This window comes from Protopterus annectens, chromosome 10.part0 (assembly GCF_019279795.1).
Source record: "Protopterus annectens isolate FY-2018-M chromosome 10.part0, PAN1.0, whole genome shotgun sequence".
Classification (NCBI taxonomy): Eukaryota; Metazoa; Chordata; order Ceratodontiformes; family Protopteridae; genus Protopterus; species Protopterus annectens.
Window position 1 is genome coordinate 783,185,230 of NC_056744.1, and position 25,236 is coordinate 783,210,465.

At 40.5% G+C, this 25,236-nt stretch overlaps 1 protein-coding gene across 1 annotated transcript in view; it reads right to left on the reverse strand.

Moving 5' to 3' along the window:
- Window positions 1-25,236, reverse strand: part of WLS (Wnt ligand secretion mediator) — a 903,497-nt gene that overhangs the window by 315,805 nt on the left and 562,456 nt on the right. Inside the window, exon 8 of the mRNA XM_044085601.1 lies at window positions 12,572-12,635. Within this exon, the coding sequence (XP_043941536.1) occupies window positions 12,572-12,635 (64 nt within the window). The remainder of the gene's footprint in view (window positions 1-12,571; window positions 12,636-25,236) is intronic.

Consider the following 25,236-nt stretch of genomic DNA (forward strand, 5'->3'; position numbering starts at 1 on the left):
TCAAGGCTATTTGTGGAAGTCAGTATTATAAGGTGTCGAGGTTATATTTTGACTTGTGTGTGTCTGTTAAAAGCATTGGCATGTTAAATGTAATCTATTTGTACTATGGAACCTCCTGTGTATTTGTATGTTTACAGTTTACTTACTAGACAAATTCAAGACATATTGCAGAGCAACCCTTTTCTTCTGTTACTTTACATTGTTGTCCCTCTGAATTGAATGCTCTGTGCTACATGCCATGTAGAACTTGATGTTAATCTGCTCAGTTTCCGTCTTGTGCGAGTACATTATTTGCATCTTCATGCTCTTCATCTGCTGATGAATGTATTCATCTGCTGATGAATGTATTCATCTTCCATGATCTTTGTTTAGCATACACTGAACAGATCTCCCTGGAACCTCAAGTGAAAATGGATTACACCTAGTGGGATGTCCCAAAATATCAAACATAGGTTGGCTAGCTAAGCATATAACTTCAACTTCAGAAATCTCATCCCAAGGTGATTCTCTGTATGCAAATATGGTTGGATTACCTTTCCCTACATGACATTTCTAAACATTTTCTTTTTTTTGCGTCATTTTTCCTCACTGCAGCCAACTACCAGCTGTCCCCATTTCTTCTCTTTATTCATCAGTTCTCCCAGAAATGCCTTTGTCTCCCCCAAGTTAACCCAGAGCCATGTTCAGGGCCAGGGAGGAAATTGAAAAACTTGTAGTGTGATACTGCTCCTGGGGAGTTTTCAGAGTTTCACCATCCTTTTTTCATACCTAATAACATCCCTAATGTGGACATGCAATGGGCATCAGCCTTGAACAGCCCCTAACTTGCACAAGAGCCAGATGAGCAGGATGCCCCATCCAGTTTCACCACCTCACTGTTTTCTCAGTGTCCACCAGGGAAATCAGCCCCATTAATGTGCCCCATCATATGCACCCTTCTCAACCCCACAGAGTACAGGTACACCAATCTTCCATATCAAAGCTTCAGACACAGAAGCGGTCAAAACACTGGTTATGTGGGTCACAGTAAGAGCTTTATCCTTATGTCAGAATGAGGCAACATTCCTTACTGCTGGATAAAGTACAGTTGTGTACACTTACCATAAATGTAGATGTTCTATTCACTGATGCAGTCATCGCATTTGGGTTATCTGCCTGCAGGTAGCCCTCAGCCAGCCTGAATACCAGACTCTTTGGATTTCTGCATCGTATGCTGTCGCTTCTTCCTTGACGTTAGGTCGTCAGGGGTATAAAACATGCAGCCGACGCCATTACATCAGTTTTCTTGCCCCAGATGTCAGGTGCCCCCACAATAGGAAGCAATTAAATGGTATGGTAAACCCCCATCAAAAAGCAAATACACAAGAAAAAATAAACATACCAACAAGAAGGAAAGGTAGAGCCTAGAGAAGTCAGGGAGCTGGAGGGAGGGTAACCAGGACTGCAACAGTGAATACACTCTAACATCTACATTTATGGGAAGTGTACACAACTGTACTATGTTCCTCATGTTTACTGTCGCAGTCATCACATTTGGGTTGATTCCCAAAGCTAAGGAAGGGAGGAGAAAGTTAAAGAGCATTAGGGCCAGCTATTAATCCCTGCAAGACTGCAGTGGCAAATCCAGCTCTGGATTTAGAAAAGATAGGCAAGTGGTAATGCTTGGTGAAGGTATGTACAGAGCTCCAGGTAGCAGCTTCTAGGATATCCCTGGTAGGTACCGCTCTGAGAAATGCCGCAGAGGTAGATGCAGCTCTGGTGGAATGTGATCTTATTCCCTGTGGGGTAGGTTTTCCATGGTGCTTGTAGCAGAAATGAATGCAATGGGCTATCCATTTGGAAATGGTTTGCTTTGAAATGGCCTTCCCCTCTGCCCCTGCAGCAAAGCTAACTAGCAGCTGTTCAGATTTTCTGAAAGATTCTATTTGGACAGGACTAAGCCCAAGTTGTCTGTGCATGTCCAGAGAGTGCAGTATTTATTCCCCTTTGTTTTGTGGATTAGGGAAAAAAGTAGGCAAATGAATGGACTGATCGAGGGCCACAGAAGACACCACCTTGGGCATAAAGGAAGGATTAGTCCTGAGGGAAACCCTGTCCGCATGGAAGATAATGAAGGGTTCCACTGCCATGAAGGCCTGTAATTCAGACACTCTTCTTGCTGAAGTGATGGCTAGAAGGAAGGCTGTTTTCCAAGAAAGGAATTTCAACTCTGCTGTAATAGCTGGTTCAAAGGGGGGAAGAGAGAGCTTTTCCAATACAAAGTTAAGGTCCCAGGCTGGAGTGGGAGTTCTCCTGGGGGTAAATTTTTGGCCACTCTAAGGAATTGCTTTAGCAAGGGGTGAGAGAAGAGGGGTGGGCTCAGCATTATAATGTGCTGAAATAGCAAAGGCATGAATTTTAATTGACGAGAAAGATAGGCCCTTGTGGAACAGTTCTGTACTCTAGAATATGAGGTAAGCTGGGCACCGTTGTGCCCATCCCCTGTGCCTGGCTCCAGGAACAGTATCTTTTCCACTTTTCAGCATAGGATTTTCTAGTACTAGGCCTCCGTGCCTCCAGAATGACATGCAGTACCTGCTTACTGACTGATGCTAGGGGAGAGCTCAAGGAATTAGCCAGGCTGCAAGGTTCAGGGTTTGAAGCTGAGGGTGCAGAATCTGGCCCACATGCTGGGACAGCAGGGAAGGGGTCTGAGGCAGGTACCATGGTTTTAGCAATGTCTACTGCGCAAGAGGGGGTACCAGTGCTGGAGTGGCCAGTCTGGTGCAATCAGTATTGTCCTTGGCTTGTCCTGTTTGACCTTAAGTAGAACCTTCGAGAGAAGAGGCAGAGGGGGAGAGGCAGAAACCGACAGGCTTTCCCAGGTAAAGGACAGGGCATCCACTTTCCAAGCGTGACTGTGGGGAGTTCTAGTGCAGAATTTGTTCAATTGGTAGTTCTGAGGGGAGGCAAACAGGTCTACCCCTGGAGTTCCCCATTTGTTCCTCAAGAGGTTGAATGTTTTGGGTTCTAGTTTCCATTCATGTGGATCCATGAGATTTCTGCTTAATTCGTCTGCCAGTGAATTTAGTTTGCCTGGCAAGAATTGTGCTTGTAGGTGTACTTGGTAGCTCAAGGCTGTGTCCCACAGAGCCATGGCTTGTCTGCAGAGAGGGTACTAGTGGGTTCCCCCCTGCTTGTTTATGTACTACATAACTGTGGTGTTGTCTGTCTTTACCAATAGTTGTCCTGGAAGAATACGGTCTTTGAAGGCTGTCAGAGCATTCTGTACAGCTAATATTTCTTTCGGACTGATATGCAGGTGCATCTGTCTTGGGTTCCATTTGCCCTGAATGCACTGCCCTGCCATGTGAGCCCCCCATGCATAGTCTGATGCGTCTGTTGTTAGGGTTTGGGTGGCAGGGGGTAGAGTGAAAGGGAGTCCCTTGTTGTGGTAGCAGGCCTCTGCCCACCAGAGGAACTCTGTCTTTATACAAGGAATGATGGGAATCGTTGTTTCCAGGTCCTGAGAATGTTGACACCATAGGCTTTTTAGATACCAATGGAGTTTCCTCATATGCAGTCTTGCATATGGAATTTGTAGAATGCAGGAGGCCATGAACCCCAGAGCTTGCAGTATTTTCCTTGCAGATAGCTGGGGTTTTGTGGCCAACAGTTTGAAGTAGGTTGCCAAATAAACTTGTTTCTCTGGAGTGAGAAGTTGTGTTCAAGCTTGCTCCCAGGAATACAATCTGTTGGCAGGGTACTAGGTGAGATTTCTTTTCGTTGATGGTGTACCCCAGTGAGGTTAGAAGTTTCTTTACAAATGCTAAGTGTTGTAATAGCAAGTCCTGACAAGTATGGGTAAATTTGAATAGTTCTCTGCCTGCAAAATGCCACGGCTGGAGCTAGACACTTTGTGAACACCCGGGGCACAATAGATAAGCCAAAGGGAAGTGCAGAAAACTGAAAGTGCATGGAGCTCGCCCCGAAATGTAGGTATTGCCTGCAGGATCCTCTTATTGGGATGTGCAGGTAAGCTTCATTTAAGTCTAGGGTTGCCAGCCAGGCATCCTTGGCTAGCATAGGAAGAAGCTGTTGAAGAGTTAGCATTTTGAATTTTGGAACCACCAGAAAGGTGTTGAGAATAGAGAGGTCCAGGATAGGACACCAGGGGTTGTCTTTTCTGGGTACCAGAAAAAGCCTTAAATAAAAACCTTGTCCCCTTTGTTCTGCTGGGACAGGTTGAAAAGCCCTGATCTTGAGAAGAGAGAGAACCTGCTGTTGGTCCTCCACCCATTGATTTGGGGGTAGGTCTGGCCAACCATTTGGGGTTGGTAGTGTGTGTGGAAGTGGAATCTGTATCCTTGGGAAACTATGTTCAAAACACATTTGTCCTGGGTAATGATTTCCCAGTTTTTTGCATGCAGGGCGAGCTTTCCTCCTAAGGGAGCAGGTAGTAGAGCAGGGCTTGAAAGGTTTAAGGTTAAGTCATTGTGCCATTTTTCCATTGGGGGGTGGCCTACTACTCCCTGCTTTGGAGGTGGGAGCCCCCCACTGCTTAGATCTGTGCGTAGTCTGAGACTGTAGCCTAGGTAGTCTGCTGTTCCTGGATTTGAACTGAGACGGCCTGAAAGGGACTGGGAAAGGACCAGTTCTTTGAAGGACAATGCCTACTGAATCTGGGAGGATGTACTTGTAGGAAATCTTTAACAGTTTGCATAGATTTAGCTTTTTCCTCCATCCTTTTGAGGACTTCTGTTTTGTTGCCAAAAAGGCAGTCTTGGTTTAAGAGAGCATCCAGTAATTTAGCTTTAACATGATCTGGCAAGTTTTGTTCCTTAAGCCAAGCATGCCTTCTAAGTACAGACCCAGTGACAGCAGCCCTGCAAGATGCTTCTAAAGCATCAAAACCACATTGCAAAGTATGTTTACCAATTTGTTCTGCAGAATGCATTAAATCTTGCAATTCCTTGTGTTCAGCACAGTCAGGAATCAACATAATTTTATGACTAAGTAGTGCCATAATATGCTGCTCATACTTTAACATATGAAACTGGCAATTTAAAGCCCTAATGGCCAAAGTAGCAGAAGTGTATACCCCATTTGTCCAAGGCTCTAGATTCCCTATCAGAAGGGGTAGGATTTTTGGCAGCAGTAGCCTTAATGACTTTTGGTCCTTGGGAAATGGTCTCTGGATCTGCAGAAGGATTCTTGAAGAGGAACTTGTGAGAGTCAAGTACTCTGTAGTATGTCAGGTTTTCTGGGAGCTGGAGGTAAAGTGACTGGGGTAAGGCTAGATTCCAAGAAAGCATCATCTACAATGTCCAAAACAGGAGGGATAGCCAAAGGCCTGTGTTGAGGTAGGAGTAAGAATTCCCCAAGTCTCTTTTTGGAGTCAGAGTAATCCTGGCTTTCGCAGCGGAAATGGTCCCTAAGAATGTGCAAGGTTTCACCAAAAGAAAAATCTTCTGGAGGGGAAGCAGAGGGAATGGAATCCTCTGCATCAGAATCCTCATAAGTAGATAAGGGCAAATCCTGGTAATCAGGAGCAGAAATATCAGATTCCTGATCAGAAGAATCAGAAAGAAAATCAGTTCTAGGTCTCTTATAGGGGGAAAGCTGGCTTCCCCTAATTAAGGTAATAAGGTCTTCAGGCATTCTAAGCATTTGTTTTTTAGGCATATGGGCCTGAGCCTGCGGTGTGGTCATTAGTTTTTCTAGGTGTAGAGCGAGTTTTTGGCCTGGATGAAAACAATGGCATTGGTTTAATATTAATGTCTGTAGGCCTGAATACACCCTCAGAAGCCGGTGCTTACACAGCAGCCTCCGGACCCATCCAAGATAGAGACATCCGCAGGTTCCACAGTCGAAGCATCATCTCGCGGCATACTGGACTCTGAATGGGTCTCAATAGAGGCCTGCGAATAAGTAGCAGGTATCAGAGGCTGTGAAAGCACCTCACTGAGTACCAGTGAACTGGCGACTAGCTTAACGGAAGCATTGTCAGCAGTTTTGGACCTATGTGGTCTATCTCTGTCTTTATCCTTACTTTTTTTCGGAAGATCGGTAGTCAGATGGCTAGACAAAGCCATTTTGGAGTGCACAGAATAAGTACAAAAGTAATTTGCTGCAAAAATAGCCTGACGATGAACAGTTTGGGCGTTGAATAAGGCACAAAACCGACAACGAGGGACGTCGTGGACTGGACCTAAACAGGGAATGCAGTAAGAATGAAAATCTCTATGAGGCATTTGCTTTCCACAGGTAAGACAATTGTTAACTTTTACTGACATCGGTTAGAGCAAGAAAAAGGATCCCCAACGGAGTACTTAGCTTTTTTGAAGACTTCGGGTCTGAAACTCGAAAATGAAAACTTCAGGAGTCTGACGACCGGCACTTGCGAACTGCTTCTGCTTCGAGCACCGCACGGCAAAAAAGACTGATGTAATGATGTCGGCTGCATGTTTTACACACCTGATGACCTGACAAAGGAAGAAGCGACAGCATCCGACGCAGAAATCCGAAGAGTCTGCTATTCAGGCTGGCTGAGGGCTACCTGCAGGCAGATAACCTAAATGTGATGACTGCAAAAGTGAAACACGAAGAACAGCATTATCTCAGCACATTAAGTAGATCTATTAAGTTTATTTTGTGTCTTTCAAATTAAGTGTTAAAAGAATATCATTTTGACAAAATATGCACAACATATGAGCATATATGAATTCAGCAATGTTGCATATTCCTCTATTAGGAAAACTTAGCTTACATATCTTCCTCTGTTCTGCTATTTCCCATGTCCTCTCCTCATGCCTTATATTTCCTTTATTTAAAATTGGTTAAAAAGGTGATTGTGGGCTGGAAAACTGAAAAAAAAATCAAAGGGGATATTCACAACTGGATGCCTGCCTCCTTTAATACAATCAGGATTAAATTACCCTTGGCTTTGTCATCAGCTCCTTTACAGTTCTAGCCACTGGTCAAACTGTGATGAACAGTATTATGTATTAAAGCAAGGAAAATGTGAAAAAGAGTTCCACAGTCATAGGATGGGTGTCTACAAATGCCCCCAAGTTGTCCCCTAAGAACAGCAAAAGTAAACGGCCTGGTTCATCTGACATTGAAATGACATCACTATTATGCAATCTCAGGTCAAAGCTGGTCTTAACAGTGTCAGATGTACATCATTTGATTGCTGACTATACTTTATTAATATATACGTGTATGTCTGTATCTTTATTCAAAGACCCACACACTATACACATATCTCCGTGTCTATATCAATATAACACATACATAAATATACACACACAAGACATTTAAAATATTAAATTTGTCGAATAAACAGTTAACAATACATGAAAAACAAGTTTTAAGTAAAGGTCTTTAGTTTATTCTATCGAGGAGGTCTGATATAGTCAATACCATTATAGACTTAAAAGAGTTCACACGCAAGTTAAATTTAAAACTGTTATTTGGTCAAGAACAGGAATATGTAAAGAGTGACTTTAAAGTGCCAAGTGTGTTTAACCCACCACTTCATGCTACTATTAAAGCCTTTGAAGATATTTGTGAAGTAGAAATTAGAAGTTTGTTGCAACAAAAAAGCAAAGGAAAGTATCACAATTCAACTAAGAAGTAAAGAGAAAGTTTTGAAGCCTTAAAAAGTGATTCTTCCATCAGAATCATAACAGCAGACAAGGGGGGGGGGGGGTTCTATGGTGATGGTAAATACAGTTGATTATTTCAATGGTGTATATAAGCTTTTAAAGGATGTGCATTCATGCAAAAAAGTGACAAAGCTGGAAATAAACAAAGCATATAAACATATTGATGCATGGTTGGTGGATCAACTGGATAAAGGGGTTATTTTGGAGATTATGTTTGAATTTTTCAGGTGAACAAACCCAAGGTTGGGTATTTCTTTGGAATACCCAAAAATGAGCAGAATCTGCCATACAGACTGATTGTTGCAGCCAGGGCATCCAAGTTAGAGCCCCTATCTAAATTTGTTGACAGGGCCCTATTAAGGTTGGTACAAGGAACCAAATCATTTATTAGAGACTCAAAATATTTTTTAGATAAAATAAGACATTTAGAGATAGACAAAGATGACATATTAGTAACAATAAATGTGCAATCCTTGTACACCTGCATCCCCCATGAAAAAGGTTTGGAATGGGTAGGTTATATGTTAGCTGAAAGTCAGCAGTTTGAAGTAGGGGAAAGTAAGTTTGTTTTGGAAAGCACAGAACACACTTTTGAAAATGAATGAATTTTTTTGAAATTATTTTTTTTTTTTTTTTTTTTTAACAGACAAGGGGGTAGCTATGGGGGCAAGGATGGCACCCAATTATGCCAGTTTAGCTGTGGCTTATTGGGAGACCAATCTCTTGCCCCACACAGCAGGGTACAACAATCTTTTATGTTATTACAGATTTATTGATGATTTGTTTTTTGTGTGGAGGGGCACAAAAGGTAATTTAAAGGATTTTTTTAAAGAAATGAATGACAGCACAAGTTTTTTTAAATTTTCATTGGAATATAATTTCTTTAGGATTAGTTATTTAGATTTAGACATCTAAAAGGAACAAGGACAACATACCTTAAGTACAGTTATAAGTTACAAGAATGTGCCTAGTAATAACTTACTTCATTACACTACCATGCATCCTACGTACGTCAAACATAATATAGTGAAGGGGGAACTAATTAGGGAAGAGAGACTCACAAGTGATGCTAGCAAAAGACAGATTTGTGGGAGAATTACATGAGAGGCTTAAACACAGGGGATATCCCAGTAAGACCATTAGTAACTTATTGGAAGGTGCAAGAAAAGAGACTAGGGAAGAAGGAAGGGCAAAGCAGGATAAGAATTGGCAAGTGGCCATGTCCTTAACCTTCACAGTGGACAGCGAAGCTATCAAAGGAATTATTAATAATAACTGGAGAATTTTAGTAGCAAATAAAGAAGTCAAGGCTGCAGTGGGAGACGAATCCATATACATTAACAAAAGGGTTAGGAATTTCAAAGAGATTCTAGAAAATAAACATGCACCCAGTAATAGTAGAGTTAAGGGTATGTACAAGTGTTTAGGCTGCAAAGAGTGCAGATTTATAGCAGAGGGACCCTATTTAGAAGTAAGTACCTATGAAAAAAACATTACAGTGCCAGGTAGGTTTACATGCAGTTCAGAATTTGTGGTATACATGGCAAAGTGCCTAGCATGTAATTCCTTCTACATAGGAAAAAACAATAGATCACTTGGAAGGAGAATTTATGAACATTATTATGGAATAAAAAAGAAAGATTACAATAATGCATTGTTTAAACATCCATTAGAAAGTCCAAGTGTTCAAAGTTTTTATTTTCATTAATAGACGTTTCTCCTGGTTTTAATGGGGACAAAGAAGGAGCGCTTGAATGTAAAGAGCTTAAATGGCAGATTATGCCCAATGCTTATAACAAACCTGGTCTTAATAGTGGGGTGAATTATAAAGTTGTTTTACGTAGAAAAGGAAAATATAAAAACTATAATTTTACTTGCATTTATTATAAGTGTCTTATAGTAGTGTTTTTAGTTTATTTATGTTACTTGTATAAAAATATATTAATTGGTTAACTGAATAGTAATTTTTTGTTATTGAAGGGTATTTAAGTGTGCCATTGGGATTATGAGCTTTTCTGATGAAGGCCATTTTCATGGCCAAAAGTGCTTAAGCCTGTATTTGTGTTAATAAAAGGAAGTTTTCTTTGGGATTCACCACTTGGGCAGCTTTTGGAATTCATTGCAACACCATGCAAGTGCTTTTTGTACATTTAACTGTGAATTTTCACTTGTACAGAGGCATATTTTCAGTTTGTTTTTCATATATCTATATGATACATACATAAATATACACACATACGTACACACACACACACACACATTGTTTATATATATATATATATATATATATATATATATATATATATATATATATATATATATACACACACACATACATACACACACACACACATACACACGCACACAGGTGTACGATCATACACACACACACACACACACACACACACATATAGGTGTACTGTCATACAGTAGACAATCAAAATAAAGTTATACCTCAAATGTCGAGTAATCTTTGATCTGAATGCCGAGAAGGTCAGAAAGTTGCAAACACGCTTCCTGTTGTGAATTTGACCTATCTCGACATCCATAGACTGCAGTCTGCAGACTGCAGACACTGCGCATCACCTGACATAATGGGGGCAAGCCCCCCACACCCCCTGCAAATTATATATTCCAACTCCGAGATCACACTACAGTGGGGAAAAGGGAAAATTTCCTGATCTCCACTGTACTGCGATCTCTAGCTACAAGATCAGCTTCATTTGTGTGACTGCACTGTGCATTCGCTGAACCGGGATTTGCACAAAAGAAGGTTTGGCAACATGGGATTCAGCCAACTGTAATTCAACATTCACTATCCCGTGGTCGCCAAACCTTCACTCGAAATTATGAAAGTAAACCATATTATATATATATATATATATATATATATATATATATATATATATATATATATATATATATTTTCATATACATACACACACACACACACACACACACACACACACACACACACACACACACACACACACACATATATGTATGTGCATACATAAAGTGATTGCTATAGCTGAAGCAGCCACCATTCACCATGACAGCCCCTAGACAGTATTTTCCAACAGTGAAGGACAGGAAAAAAAGTATGTTTTTCATATACTGTATTTCAGCTTTTCAAATGGACATTTCTCCACTAGCCCACATCCTTTACTGTAGAAGCTCATTTGAACATTAGTTATTAGATATCCTTAATACAATTCCAGTTACAAAATTAACTTTAATGTGAATATTAAGTGCTATCCATTTAAAGTATGCAGTTACCTGGTGGCATTCCACTTTATGGGATACATAATGATGTCCCAAAACATCATGTTCTGAAAATATCTAGTGGATATTTCCATGGGGAGGCTTCAGCCCTACACCCTTTGACAGAAGACTCTTATTCCTTCAATTACTCAGTAACATGATGCAAGTTCAGAGGTAAGACTCCCAAAATTTAGAAAATTTTATCTATGAATTTCATATTTTGAAATGTAGACAACTGTAAAATGTCCTATTTTAACCCTTCAATGCAGGTGCCAAAAATGGAAAGTGGAAAAACAGTCAAGGTGCTAGTTATAAACCTGAATTTAGGTAGTACTTAAATATGCTTCTCCATCCATCCTGCTAAGCTGCAACACTGTCTAGAGATGCCTATTATGTGCTATAGCAGCAGCTCTTCATTAATGAACAACTTCAACTACGGTTTTCAGCTATGTTTGGCATCTTACAAGCCTTACTGTACTGAAAGGAAACACCTCAACAAATTTAGCGTACCAGAAAGACATTTTTAAAACGCATGGAGAGCTAGACAGTTGTATAATGCAAAATTGTTGGACCTGTAGCAAAAGACACGAAGATCAAAAACAGAAACTGCCTCATGCTTTTTTAATAACCAGAAAAACAATACTTAAATGATTTAGGAACAGGTGTACATCGACATGTACACATTTACTAAGCTGTCTGTCACAGGCACTGAAGTTCATCTTTGACCCAAGGACAAGCAAAATTCCTATAGAAACATGTACTGCCTGGTGCCAGCAAATGAAAATGCCATGCGGTCAAACAAAAAACTAGATTAGCAACTAACTTGTGGTTGTGCATACCAGAAATAATCATAGCAATTGGGGCAATATCTCCTTCTCCAGCATGCAGTAAACCCAGGAGCTAACTATATCAAGTTGGGGGTGCAAACAGCACAATCCTGTCACATGGAGGAATGTGGGGGCTGTGCCCTAAATTAAAAAACTTTTTTATAACCATACTTCATGCGCATTTTTGTTTTGGTACTGGTTTACTTTGAGGAATTGCTTTTCAAGTTCTACATCTGGTGTTAAGACTGCAGTCAGGAAGACTGCAGTCAAGTCAGCTCACATGAATCCAGACATGAGGGTGGTAGCAGACAAAGCAGCTAGGAAAATAAAGTGTGCACAGTAGAATGCTTCTAGAAAAAGTAACATGGAGTTACAGACACAAGGGAGAACTTAATGACCACTGAACACCAGGCAATATTTAAAACAGAACAAGAGAAAGGAAGTTACCACAAAACTGGATAGGATGCTAAGCAGTTATACTGAGGTACTACTAAAGGCCTTTAATATTATGCCAAAGTATTTGTTGTTTCCTTTAAATTATTAGACTCTTTCTCAGATACGGAGGCAATATCTATACATATCTGGTGTAACTAGTAAAATACTTATCCCATTAACCAATTATTGTTTAATGGCAAGCCTATTGAAAACAAAATTATCAGCATTTCATACACAAGACATTCCTAAAAGCGGTACCACTCAGTCTAAATGTAGACTACATTTTTTACTTACACCAAACTATGGTCCTTAGAAGGTGCATTTCCAACTTTGCATATTCCAGGAGACATGCTTACCAATCAATCTTCAAGGAGAATTAGCAATTAAAAAGGATACAGCCAACTCAGAACCAACCTCTGTGGCCCAGATACTGTAGAAAGGATTTGTGAGCTGTACACCTCTGAAGATGGAAACAAAAAATAAACATTTATTTTCAGGTCATAGCAAAGACAAAATATACACACAATTAGTAGCAGCTTTGTGCTACTGAATCTTCAAAATGACTCTTGCAAGAATCTAAATTTCAGTTACCATCTTATAGACTTTTCAGCAGTCTTTGTCAATCTTTTATTGACCACAACTTTATATACACAAAAACACATGAATTTAATATGAAGAAAATGTTAAAAATGACAGAAGTATTCATAACTGTAGTTAAACATTGGTTATAGATATTTTGCGTGGCAGTAAGTGAAAGGCTCCATGTATACTCAATATAAGAATAAAGGCGAGAGTACACTTAGCAGATGAATAAAGGGCTAAGGAGATGCATTCAGTGCAGAATGCAGTGTGTAGACAATCCAACACATGCATCAATGGTTCTTAACTCTATTAGAAAATGTATATGCATTAAGTAATCTTTTTAAGACTACGGACAGTTTGCAAAAAGTGATTTCATGATGTGAAGTCACTGTGTAGTACACAAATAATTCAGCAGTAGTAATACTTAATAAAAGTGACCCTTACTAACTTGATTTCAGAATTAATATAGCTTGATGACATGGCAATTTATCTTGCATGACATGAACATTACTAAGTGCAGGACTAACAGACACTCAAAATTATGAGCCAATGGGCAGTGCCAAAAGGTGTGCATAATGCCAATATTTATACTTATAGGCTGTGTATGTTGAAAGAAAGCAGGAAAGTAATCAACATTCTTTGTGGAGATTTACTACACATAAAACATATTAAATTCAATCATGAGCAAAGTATATAACTTTTTAAAAGGAAGGCCCTGAAAAATCATGTTTTCAGAGGTAGATCTACAAATGGTCACGAGATATGGCTCAAGGAAATATCAAATTGGTCACTTCTATAAATTAGATTCACTAAGAGTTTATAATGACATAGCTGTAGTTTATGACATTTTTAAGTTCCACAAATTGAAGAACTTCACTTTACTGAAGTTTATATTAGCAGATCTCAGAGTGGGGTTTACATAATTCTATTGTCCACGGATCTTAACAGTAACATGTTGTAGCAAAAAAATCACAGTCTAGCTAGAATATTTGAACAAAAGTCATCTACTGAAAAGTCCATGCAGAAAACAATGGCTAGGCTTAAAAAGGGCCTTGTGGTTATTAGCCTAGTCCTCACCTGTAAACCTATGAACCTATATGTTAAGCAAACTGTTCAACTTCAGACAGCCACAATTCTTATAGGAAACACTGAAAACATTTCTTGATGTATTAAACTTGACCGTGGAAGCTGGTTAAATAAAGGTTAAGGAAAGTATATAGACTATACTATGAAGGAAATAGATATCCAAGTCCATTAGTTGTGCTTTGTAGGTAACCACGTAGATCTTGAAGATGGGGAATTTTAAAAAGTTTATAAAACCATGTACAGTAAAAAGTGTAAGAAAATCCACACAGATTTTTTGGAGTCGGGAGTTAGTACAAGGTATCAAGATAGTTTTAAGAACTAATTGTACCAGGTCAATGTAAATCTGAATTTTCAAGATGAACTGGCAAGAAGAGCTTAAATAAATTACGAAAGATATTCATTTAAACCACTATTTAAAAAAAATAAATAAATAAATAAATAAACACATTTAAGCTTTCCTTCTAATCAGATCATGAACTATTATAATTCAGGCTGTATTGGTAAACCTATGAATTGGTAATTTTTATACAGGGAAGATTAGATACAAAGTACAAAATACATAGGGAAAATGTTTTGGTGGATCTTTAAATTACTGTCTTAGAATGTTAATAAGGGAGCTATAGCTGATAAAAATACACAGCTGGTCATGTTACACATTTAATACCATGATCTGTAAACGCTATTTATGGAACCTTTTGGGAAATTGATTGATTTATGAGATTTTACTTAAGAGAAGCTTGACATACAAGTTAAAAAATATGACATGCTGTCCAGCCTTGACTAGGTCCTTTTTCACAGCTATGGGATTTGAGTAGCTAACATTAACATAACAGTCTAGTAAAACAGTTTGAACTTCAGTTTGATTAAATGTCAGAAATGTTAAATTTCTTCAAAGTGAAAATTAATGTCAAAAAGCATTGATGACTAAAACAAACAGTCTACAAAGAGATTATCTAAGGTGAGTTGAGATATTTTTGTCTTTCACAATAACTTAAATTTTCACTTCCATGGATGCCTTTGGTATAGCTCCACTCTACTCTTTCCAATTTATTCATGCTTGTTTTCTTGTAAGTTTTCCATATTGTTATTCCATACTCAAGTTTGGGTCTAATGTACTAACAATGACTTCATTGTTTCTGATTTCCTAGACTTACAAAACCTACAATTCTAAAATCATTAACTGATCAGTCAATACGATTAGAAAAAAACTCAAAACTGAAATCTACCCACATATCCAGGTCCTTAAAATGAATCTACAGTTTCAATCACTGTCCGCTGTATTAAATATTCACTTTTCAGTGTTGTCTCCCAAATCTCATATGCTTAGCTTTTGATTTACCAGAGTATTATTCTCCTGTGCCCAAATGGTAAATTTAGTCATGTTCTTCTGCAGACATGCCCTTTAACACGTAACCAAGTTTATCCAATTTTAAGTCATCTGCATACAGACTGTAGAATACCTCAGATGAAAAAGCTAGATCTGAAAGATACAATCTAAACAAGTATGGGCCTAGGACAGAGCCCTGTAGTACAGCCAGTCTATAACCTTGAATTTCCCCTGTCCAATTACTGTATGATACTTGCCATGTCCTGATTGCAAGCCATGCAGCTATCCATCTCATCAAGAGTGAATTGATGCCTTGTTCTAATATGTATGACTCTGTCAAATGCTTAAGTTAAATTTATATAAATTACATTTCAGCACAACTTTTCATTCATACATGTGGTAATCCATCAATTTTCAACATATGCATGCTGATATGTGGTTTCAAGCTCCAAACTCACCAGTTCGGACAATAACTTCACCAATATCAATAACTTCACCAATATTACCTTCTCCATTATTTTTTCACAACATGAAATTAAACTTAAGGGTTCGTACAACTCTTCATTTGTCCTCCTACCTGTAAGACAGACTTAACAAGCGCATGTCTCCAATCTTGAGGAATCTCCCATTATTTATATGGCCAAATAAGTTCTTGCTCAAGTGTTTTCAAGACTTGATTACTAATTTGGTCTCCTCTGTGCTTTGTTTGGATTCAGTTTGCATAGTTTTTTCAATACTACCTAATTTGATATTAGTATCAGAGATTAACCGGATGTCACTAGGGCAACTTATCGCCCCTTTGTGGAGTCGAACTGCTTTGTATAATATTTTGTAAATATATCTATAGTCTGTGTCTTAGAATAAGTGTTAGAATCTACACAGTGGTTTGTAGGTCTTCACTCTTCCTATATCTTATCTATTAAAATGGTTAACACTTATGCTTGTAACATTTCTTTTTATAACATTTTCTTCAACTTTTTCTTGATCGTCACACACTAGGTTTAATTTATCTGTTTATTTCAGTTTTCAAAGTTGAAGTTTAACCTCTTTTCCATTTCTTATACAGTGGATATAAAAAGTTTACACACCCCTGTTAAAATGCCAGGTTTTTGTGATAAATCATTTCAAAACTTTTCCCACCTTTAATGTGACCTATAACCTGTACAATTCAACTGAAAAACAAGCATCTGTTAGGGGAAAAATATAAAAAATAAGAAAATGTAAATAAGCTGGTTGCATAAGCGTGCACACCCCTAAACTAATACTTGGTTGAAGCATCTTTTGATTTAATTACAGCATTCAGTCTTCTTGGGCACACCTGCCATCAGAGACTCTGATTAACCCCAAATAAAGCTCAGTTGTCCTAGTAGGATTTTCCTGACATTTACTCAGTTGCCTGCTACAGCAAAAGCCATGATTTACAGAGAGCTTACAAAGCATCAAAGGGATCTCATTGTTGAAAGGCATCAGTCAGGAGAAGGATACAAAAAAATTTCCACAGCATTGGATATACCATAGTGAAGCCAGTCATCAAAAAGTGGAGAAAATATGGGACAACAGTGACGTTGCCAAGATCTGGGCATCCCGACAAAACTAATGAAAAGACAAGACAAAAACTGGTCAGGGAGGCTGTCAACAGACCTGCAGCAACACTGAAGGAGCTGCAGGAATTTCTGGCAAGTACTAGTTGTTTTGTGTATGTGACAATCTCCCATATTCTCCATATGTCTGGACTATGGTGTAGGATTGCAAGATGGAAGCCTTTTCTTATACAGAAAAGCACCCAGGTCTGGCTAAAATTTGCAAAACAATACATAAAGTCTCCCAAAAGCATGTGGGAAAACGTGTTATGGTCTGATGAGAAGGTTACTGTCAGCTGCCTGTTGGGTACCAGGATCAGTCACATAACCCATGCACTCAGGTCACTCCACAACAAATATGACTCTGTCATTGTCCATGTTGGTGTGAATGACCGGAGATGTACCTCCCTGGACTACATGAAAAGATTCATGGAAGAGCTCTCCGATCTTGTAGCCCAGGCAGGTATGACCCAAGCCTTAAGTAGCATTCTGCCATCTTCCAGAATGATACCGAAGTACAAGGACAAAATGATTGACTTCAACAATTGGCTAAGCTTCAGGTGTCATTCTAAGGGGATCCAGTATCTGTCTGCCTGGGATGGCATGGTCGACAGACCACAATGTTTTGCCAGAGATGGCCTGCACCTGTCTACCCTGGGATTCTGGATACTGGTTAAGGGTCGTGCCACCCCTATAGTGCCTTTTTTAGGCAAGGTTCAAATGACAAATTCACCACCGTAACAGGAACAGTCAAGCAAAAACTGAGGGTAATGCTACTCAATGCTAGAAGTCTAAATCTCAAAATGCACTCACTCAAGGCACTCCTTAAAATGGAGAACATCGATATCTGTGCAGTGACTGAGACCTGGTTCAAGGCTCTAGACAGCACCCCTGCATTACCAGGCTATAACTCATACCACACTTTTCGGCCATTTAACCAGGACCAGAACACCAAAGGTGGAGGTGTGTCCCTATTCATTAAGGAGAGCCACATCTCCAAGCTAGTTGCGCAGCATAATGCATCCAAAGTTATCAAAGTGCAACTAACTCTGGGCAAAACTACAATCCAAATTGTAGCTTGCTACAGATACCCCACCATGTCCCAGGATTCCCACTCCTCTTTTTTTGATATACTGGAAAATATTAGGGTTCAACAAAACACCCTAATAATGCACAATTTCAACTACCCCACCATTAACTGGGAAAACTACTCATGTACCAACTCCTTCACTCAATGCATTCTGGAATTCTTAAATTCCAATGCCCTGGATCAACTTATCCACACCCCTACCAATGGCAACAATCTCCTAGACCAAGTCATTACCAACATGAGTGACCGGTGTTCCACACCCAAGTCAACTCCTCGTTGGTCAGATCCGACCATAAAGTAATCACCCTAGATATCTGCATTCCGCCCCCACCCACCATTAAGGAAACCACGCTAAAAAATTTCTCCAAAGCCAACTTCATGCTTCAGACAGAAGTGGAAAACTTCATGACACCCATGCAGATGGACAATACAGTTATGACTGCTGAATCGTACACAAATGCACTCTATAAGCACTTACACGAGTGCATGGATCGTGCTATCCAAACAGAACCAAGACGCTATCCTCCAAAAAAAAAAGGAAAACAATCTGATGGTCCTGTGCCATAAACAAACTCTACAACAGAAGGAAGAAACTGTTGCAAAAGAGAGTAAAATCCCATGAGTGGAGGAACTCCCTGGTCAGCCTCAGTAAGAAGCTGAGATCCCTTATAAGATCCTCCAAAACTAGCTACGAAAACAAAATCGCCACTGATTCTAAGGGCAACCACAAAGCATTCTATAACTATGTCAAGAATCTCAATGGCAACCCCCAGATCTGCTCTGAGTTGCAGCACAACAGCACAAAAATTACAGAACCAACCGATATTGCCAACATCCTGGAAGAACTTTACCCCCCCCCCTCACCCCCTAAAGGGATAATATCTATAAAGGAAGAATGCAGAGTCCCTGTAATCATATCTATGCAGGTAAAAGCTTCACTCTCTAAAACCAAAAACACAGCATCCATGGGACCAGACATCCCAGGCTGCGCTTTACATGAACTTCAGAATGAACTGGCTCCCCACCTAAGCACCATGTTCAATCAGTCTCACATCAGGCTTTGTACCCACTGGATGGCGCACAGCAACAGTTATCCCACTCCACAAAGGGGGAGCCACCATTGATCCTGGGAACTATCGCCCTATTAGCCTGACAAGCCTGGTCTGCAAGGCTATGGAACTCAAACAAAGACATTGATAAACTCCAAACTCTGGACCCCACTCAGTTCGGGTTTGTGAAAGGCAGATCATGCCTTCTGAACCTCATTGACTTCTTTGAGGCAGTCACCAAAGCCAAAGATGAGGGTAAGGTGGTTCACACAGCCTATCTTGACCTCACCAAGGCTTTCAACACCATCTCCCATTCTGGAATTATAGCTAAACTCACTAAACTAGGTATAAATCCCTACGTCACAAGATGGGTTGCCAACTGGCTCACTGACCGAATCCACACTGTAAAAGTTGCAGACTCCAAATCTGACTTCAAACCAGTGACAAGTGGAGTACCACATGGTTCAGTCCTGGGACCTCTCCTGTTTGGTATCTACTTCTCTGAAGTACAGGCTAACAGAGAAGGCCTCTGGCTAACTAAGTTCGCAGATGACTGCAAACTAGGAGCCATAGTCGCGTCCCCAAATGATGTGGACATCCTACAAAAGGGCCTCACTGAGACAGATGCCTGGTGTCAGAGGCATGGCCTCAAGTTCAATGCCAAAAATTGCACTGTCATTCCCTTTGGTAAAAACTCTGTACCCATGAACTACCACAAACGGTAGTCTACTTAACGCCAAATGTGTGATAAGAGACCTTGGGACCCAGGTGAACAGTAGTCTCTCCTTTGATAATCACATCGTCACAGTAGTCAGGAAATCCTTCTATGTGGCACACCTCATCACAAAAGGGTTCTCATCCAGAAAAAGAGAGGTCATTGTTCCCCTCTACTTTGCACTCATTAGACCCATTATAGAGTAAAACGCCCCTTTTGAAATGTACCTCACAAGACATCTGCAGCAGCTGGAAAGGCCACAGAAGTACCTCACAAAGAGGATTACTGGCCTCAAACAGATGCCCTACACTGACAGTCTCAAAAAACTCCAGCGTTACTCTATAGCATATCGCCTATTCCAAGGAGATCTCTGCCTAATATATAAAGCTATGTTAAACCCAGAGCTGTTGGACATGCTACACCTAAAGAAATCCCAATACCTCTGAGCTGCACGCTCTAGGGGCCTAAACCTTGTCACCACAATAAACAGGACATGCTGGAGGGATAGATTCATTTCCCAGAGACTTCCTATACTCTGGAACAAGCTACCCATCTATGTCAAGCAAAGTTCCTCATTAGCACTCTTCAAGAAAAATCTTGATGAGTGGATGGGAAATAGGAAATACACCCCGGGGATCACTTCTGTGGCTCTGCTCGACAGGAGCACAGGAAATTAACTTTCTTGGGTGGCATAAGCCAGGGAACCTTGTTGGCTAGGCTTACTTAACCCTTGGGCCGATAGCCTACTACCTTCCTATGAGACCAAGGTTGAACTTTTTTGACCACAATTCCAAAAGGTACATTTGGCACAAAAACAACACTTCACACATCACCAAAAGAACACTATCCCCACTATTAAGCATTGTGGTGGCAGTATCATGCTTTGGGGTTGCTTTTCTTCAGCTGGAACTGGGGCTTTAGTCAAGGTGGACAGAATTATAAACAGTTCCAAACACCAGTCACTTTTGGGCCAAAACCTTCAGGTGTCTGCTAGAAAGGTGAAGATGAAGAGGAATTTCATCTTTGAACATGACAATGACCCTAAGTGTACAATAAAATAAACAAAAGAAAAGATTCACCAGAAGAAAATTAAAATTTTGGAATGGCCCAGCCAGAGCCCAGACCTAAATCCAATAGAAAATCTGTGGGATGACCTGAAGTGGGCTGTGCACAAGAGATGCCCTCATAATCTGACAAATTTGGAGCGGTTTTACAAGGAAGAGTGGGCAAATATTGCCAAGTCAAGATGTGCATGCTGATAGACTCCTACCCAAGAAGGCTGAATGCTGTAATTAAAAGGTGCTTCAACAAAGTATTAATTTAAGGGTGTGCACACTTATGCAACCAGCTTATTGTACATTTTTTACTTCTTCTATATTTTTCCATAACGGATTTGTTTTTCAATTGAATTGTACAGGTTATAGGTCACATTAAAGGTGGGAAACGTTTTGAAATGAATTACTGTGGTCTAATTTTTTTATATCACAAAAAACTGACATTTTAACAGGGGTGTACACTTTTTATAGCCACTGTATTTTGTCTTCCACCTTAATCAAGTATGTTGTTCTTATGACAAAATATTCTCCTGAAGTGTGCCTAGATCCTGATGTTAAACATTTTTTTATTTTCCGCATTCGAACAATTTCTCTTTCAGAACTTTCAACATTCTTTCTGCAGTTTTTCCACTGAATGCATCAGTCTGTTTCTGGTAAATTTAAGTGCCCGGTCACCAATAATATTTCCGCCTGTGTTTCATGCAAGAAGTGTAGGAATTCCTCTGTCTCTTAAGCACTTGACTTTAGTGAGTTATGTTCCAGGGTTGTCTTTGTTGTCACAGTTACACAATCTATAGTACAGATGTTATTAAACATGTAATAATCACAGGTCTCATAACTACCTTTAATCCCCATTATAACACCTCCACCTGATTTTTTGTTAAAATGTTAGTTACAATAAAAATATTTATAACCTGGCAGAATTGGTTTCCAGTGATTGCTCTTTAACCATGTTTCAAACAATATCAATCTTGTGGGAACACAGCATATTTTCCAATAAAAAAAAAACTTTAATGCTCCTAGCATTAACAACTATCAAATGTTGCCATGACAAAAATTCTGCCTTGTGTTTGTCAAATACTGCAAAATATCTGCTGAAAAAAATTCACATGCCATCCTGTCTGAACCCACGTGCCCAAGATTATGTTTGGATGCTCTACACATTTCCATTTTTTTAAAACATTTTTTTCACAAGTATTTACCCAAAAAATATTTTCTTTCCCAGTGACCTGACTCTCCTTTCTATATATGATTTGTGAAAAATATGTCCCAACACCTGTAAAAGATATGCTAGTTAAGAAGGCTACCAGTCAGTCCTTGTAGATGAGATTATTTGTAGCAACATGAACAAAAACAGATCCACACTTCATTAATTTACGGAGTTTTAAGGTCCTTCTCACTTCCTCTGTTTTTGCTCCTTGCAAGCATAACACTATCCAATGTTCATAACCTTCTCTCCACATGTAATTATCAGTTCCTCTAATAACTGAATCTCCAATTACAAGAATATCCTTTCTGACCAGATCTGAAGAATTTTCAACTTCTAATTCAATATTCTCAGTCGTTACAAAGAAATGGCCATCACCGTATTAAGCAGTGCATCTTCATTGCTCAATGGTTTCCTCTCCAGTCCAGCTGGTGAATCAGGGAATTTTCAGGCAATGTTACAACTGTCTCATGTACACGGACAACCCTCTCCTCCTCCAAACAGGTTCAAATATATGTGAGAGATGCAACTATTTAGCCAAACTGGAGGCTGAGCTCTCTCATCTCAAAACTGGTGTAACCAGTCAGGAGGAGAAGGTAACCTCACACAACACAATTCCAGTATCACATAGTCCCACCACATCAGCGAACCAAACACATAAATACATAAAAACATACTCGGAGGCTGTAAATAAAAATCTACCTAAGCAACAGAGACCTCCAAAGCAGACATCCAAGCAAACGCTACCTCAAAACAAAACACACACAACACATAACCCACAAAGTCAGTGTGCCAAGCAGCCACAGCCCTTAAGGCTGAATAACACACCTGATACTCTTGTTATAGGTGACTCTATTGTCAGACACACTGACGTCCCGCTCACCAGGCTGAATAAAGAGAAGGTCACAGTGAGCTGCCTGTCGGGTGCTAGGATCCGACACATAACGCATGCACTCAGGTCACTCCAAAGCAAATACAAATATGACTCTGTCATTGTACATGCTGGTGTGAATGACCTGAGACGTACCTCCCTGGACTACATGAAAAGAGACATAGAGGAGCTCTCTGATCATGTAGCCCAGGCTGGTATGACCCTGACCTTGAGCAGCATCTTACCCTCACCTAGAATGATGCCACAGTACAAAGACAATATGATCGATTTTAACAATTGGCTAAAATTTTGGTGTCATTCAAAGGGGATCCAGTGTCTGTCAGCCTGGGATGACATGCTCGACAAGCCACGTTGCTTCGCTAGGGACGGCTTGCACCTGTCACCACTGGGCTTTCAGATATTGGCAAAGGCTCTTGCCACCCCCATAGTGCCTTTTTTAGGCAAGGCTCAAAAGTCAAACCCACCCCCACAGACAGTACAAGGAACAAGAAACTAAGGGTAATGCTGCTAAACGCCAGAAGTCTTAACCTCAAGATGCATGCACTCAAAGCTCTCCTCAGTATGGAGAACATAGATATCTGTGCAGTGACAGAAACCTGGTTCAAGGCTCCAGAGAGCACCCCAGCACTACCAGGCTATACCTCATATCATGCTTTTCGGCCCCAAAACCCAGACCGAACCACAAAAGGAGGGGGAGTTTCCATATTTATCAAGGATATCCACACCTCCAGGTTAGTGGCATTGCACGAAGTATCGGAAACCATCCATGTGCAACTAACAGTGGGCAAGACTGCTTTTCAGTTTATAGCATCCTACAGACCACCCTCTCAAAGTCAGGAATCCCATTCGGCTTTCCTGAAAACATTGGAGAACATTAAGATCTCTCCGAACACCATTATATTGGGTGACTTCAACTACCCAAACATTGACTGGAAGCACTACTCAAGCCCCAGCACCTTAGCCCAAAGATTCCTGGAAATTATAAACTCAAATGCTGTGGAACAACTAGTCACCACTCCCACAAGAGGGGACAACATACTAGACCTGATCATTACCAACATGAGGACTCTATGCTCCACACCAGAAGTATATCCCTCATTGGTAAGATCAGACCATAAATTAATTTCACTGGATGTCTACATCCCGACCCCACCCCCACCCCAGAAAACCACAGTGAAAACTTCTCAAAAGCGAACTTCTCACTTCTCAAAACCGAAGTGGAATCCTTCAAGGCCCCAGGGCCAGTGGAAACTACAGCCCAAACTGCAGAATCCTATATAAATGCATTCTACGGACATCTCCAGGAATGCATGGATCATGCTATCCCAAACAAAACCAAGACCCAATCATCCAAAGGCAGGCGTCCAGTCTGGTGGACCCCTGCCATAAATAAACTGTACAACAGAAGGAGGAAGCTACTACATGATAGAGCAAAATCCCTAATAGGGAAGGCATCTCTGATCAGTACTAGCAAAAATTACGATCCCTCATAAAATCCTCCAAGGCCAGCTTCGAGAGAAAAATTGCACAGGACACCAAAGACAATCATAAGGCTTTTTTCAGTTATGTTAGAAACCTGGGATGCAACTCCCAGACTTGTTCTGAGTTGATTCTAAACGACAAAAAATACACTGAACCCACAGACATCGCCAATATCCTGGCAGACAGGTTCAGTGCAAACTTCTCCACCCCCTCCCCCCCAAAAGTGCAAGTATCTATCCCGGCAGAGGGCTGCCTCCCAAACATCTCAGATGCTCAGGTGAAGGCTGCCCTCGCCAAAGCAAAAAACACTGCTTCCATGGGACCAGATGGCGTCCCAGGTTGCGTCCTACATGAACTACAAGAGGAACTAATCCCTCAAATAAAACAGCTATACAACCTCAGCCTCACTACAGGATATGTGCCCACAGAATGGCATACAGCAACAGTGGTCCCACTTCACAAAGGTGGAGCCTCTACGGACCCTGGAAACTATCGCCCCATAAGCCTGACTAGCTTAGTCTGCAAGGCTATGGAGAGGATCATCATGGAGCTCATAAACAAAGACACTGGGGACCTACAGACACTAGATCCTACCCAGTTCGGCTTTGTCAAGGGCAGATCCTGCCTTTTGAACCTGGTTGACTTCTTTGAAACAGTCACCAAAGCCATAGATGAAGGGAAGGTAGTCCACACAGCCTATCTGGACCTTGCAAAGGCATTTGACACAATACCCCACTCGGGCATCATAGATAAGCTATCCAGCTTAAATATAAAACCCTATGTCACAAGATGGGTCGCAAACTGGCTCAAAGACAGAATCCACAGAGTGAGAGTTGCTGGAGCCATGTCAGACTCGAAACCTGTCACTAGTGGCGTCCCACAGGGTTCTGTCCTGGGACCACTCTTGTTCGGTATATACTTTTCCGAGGTACAGGCAAACGTGGGAGGACTATGGCTCACCAAGTTCGCAGACGACTGCAAACTGGGCGCCATAAT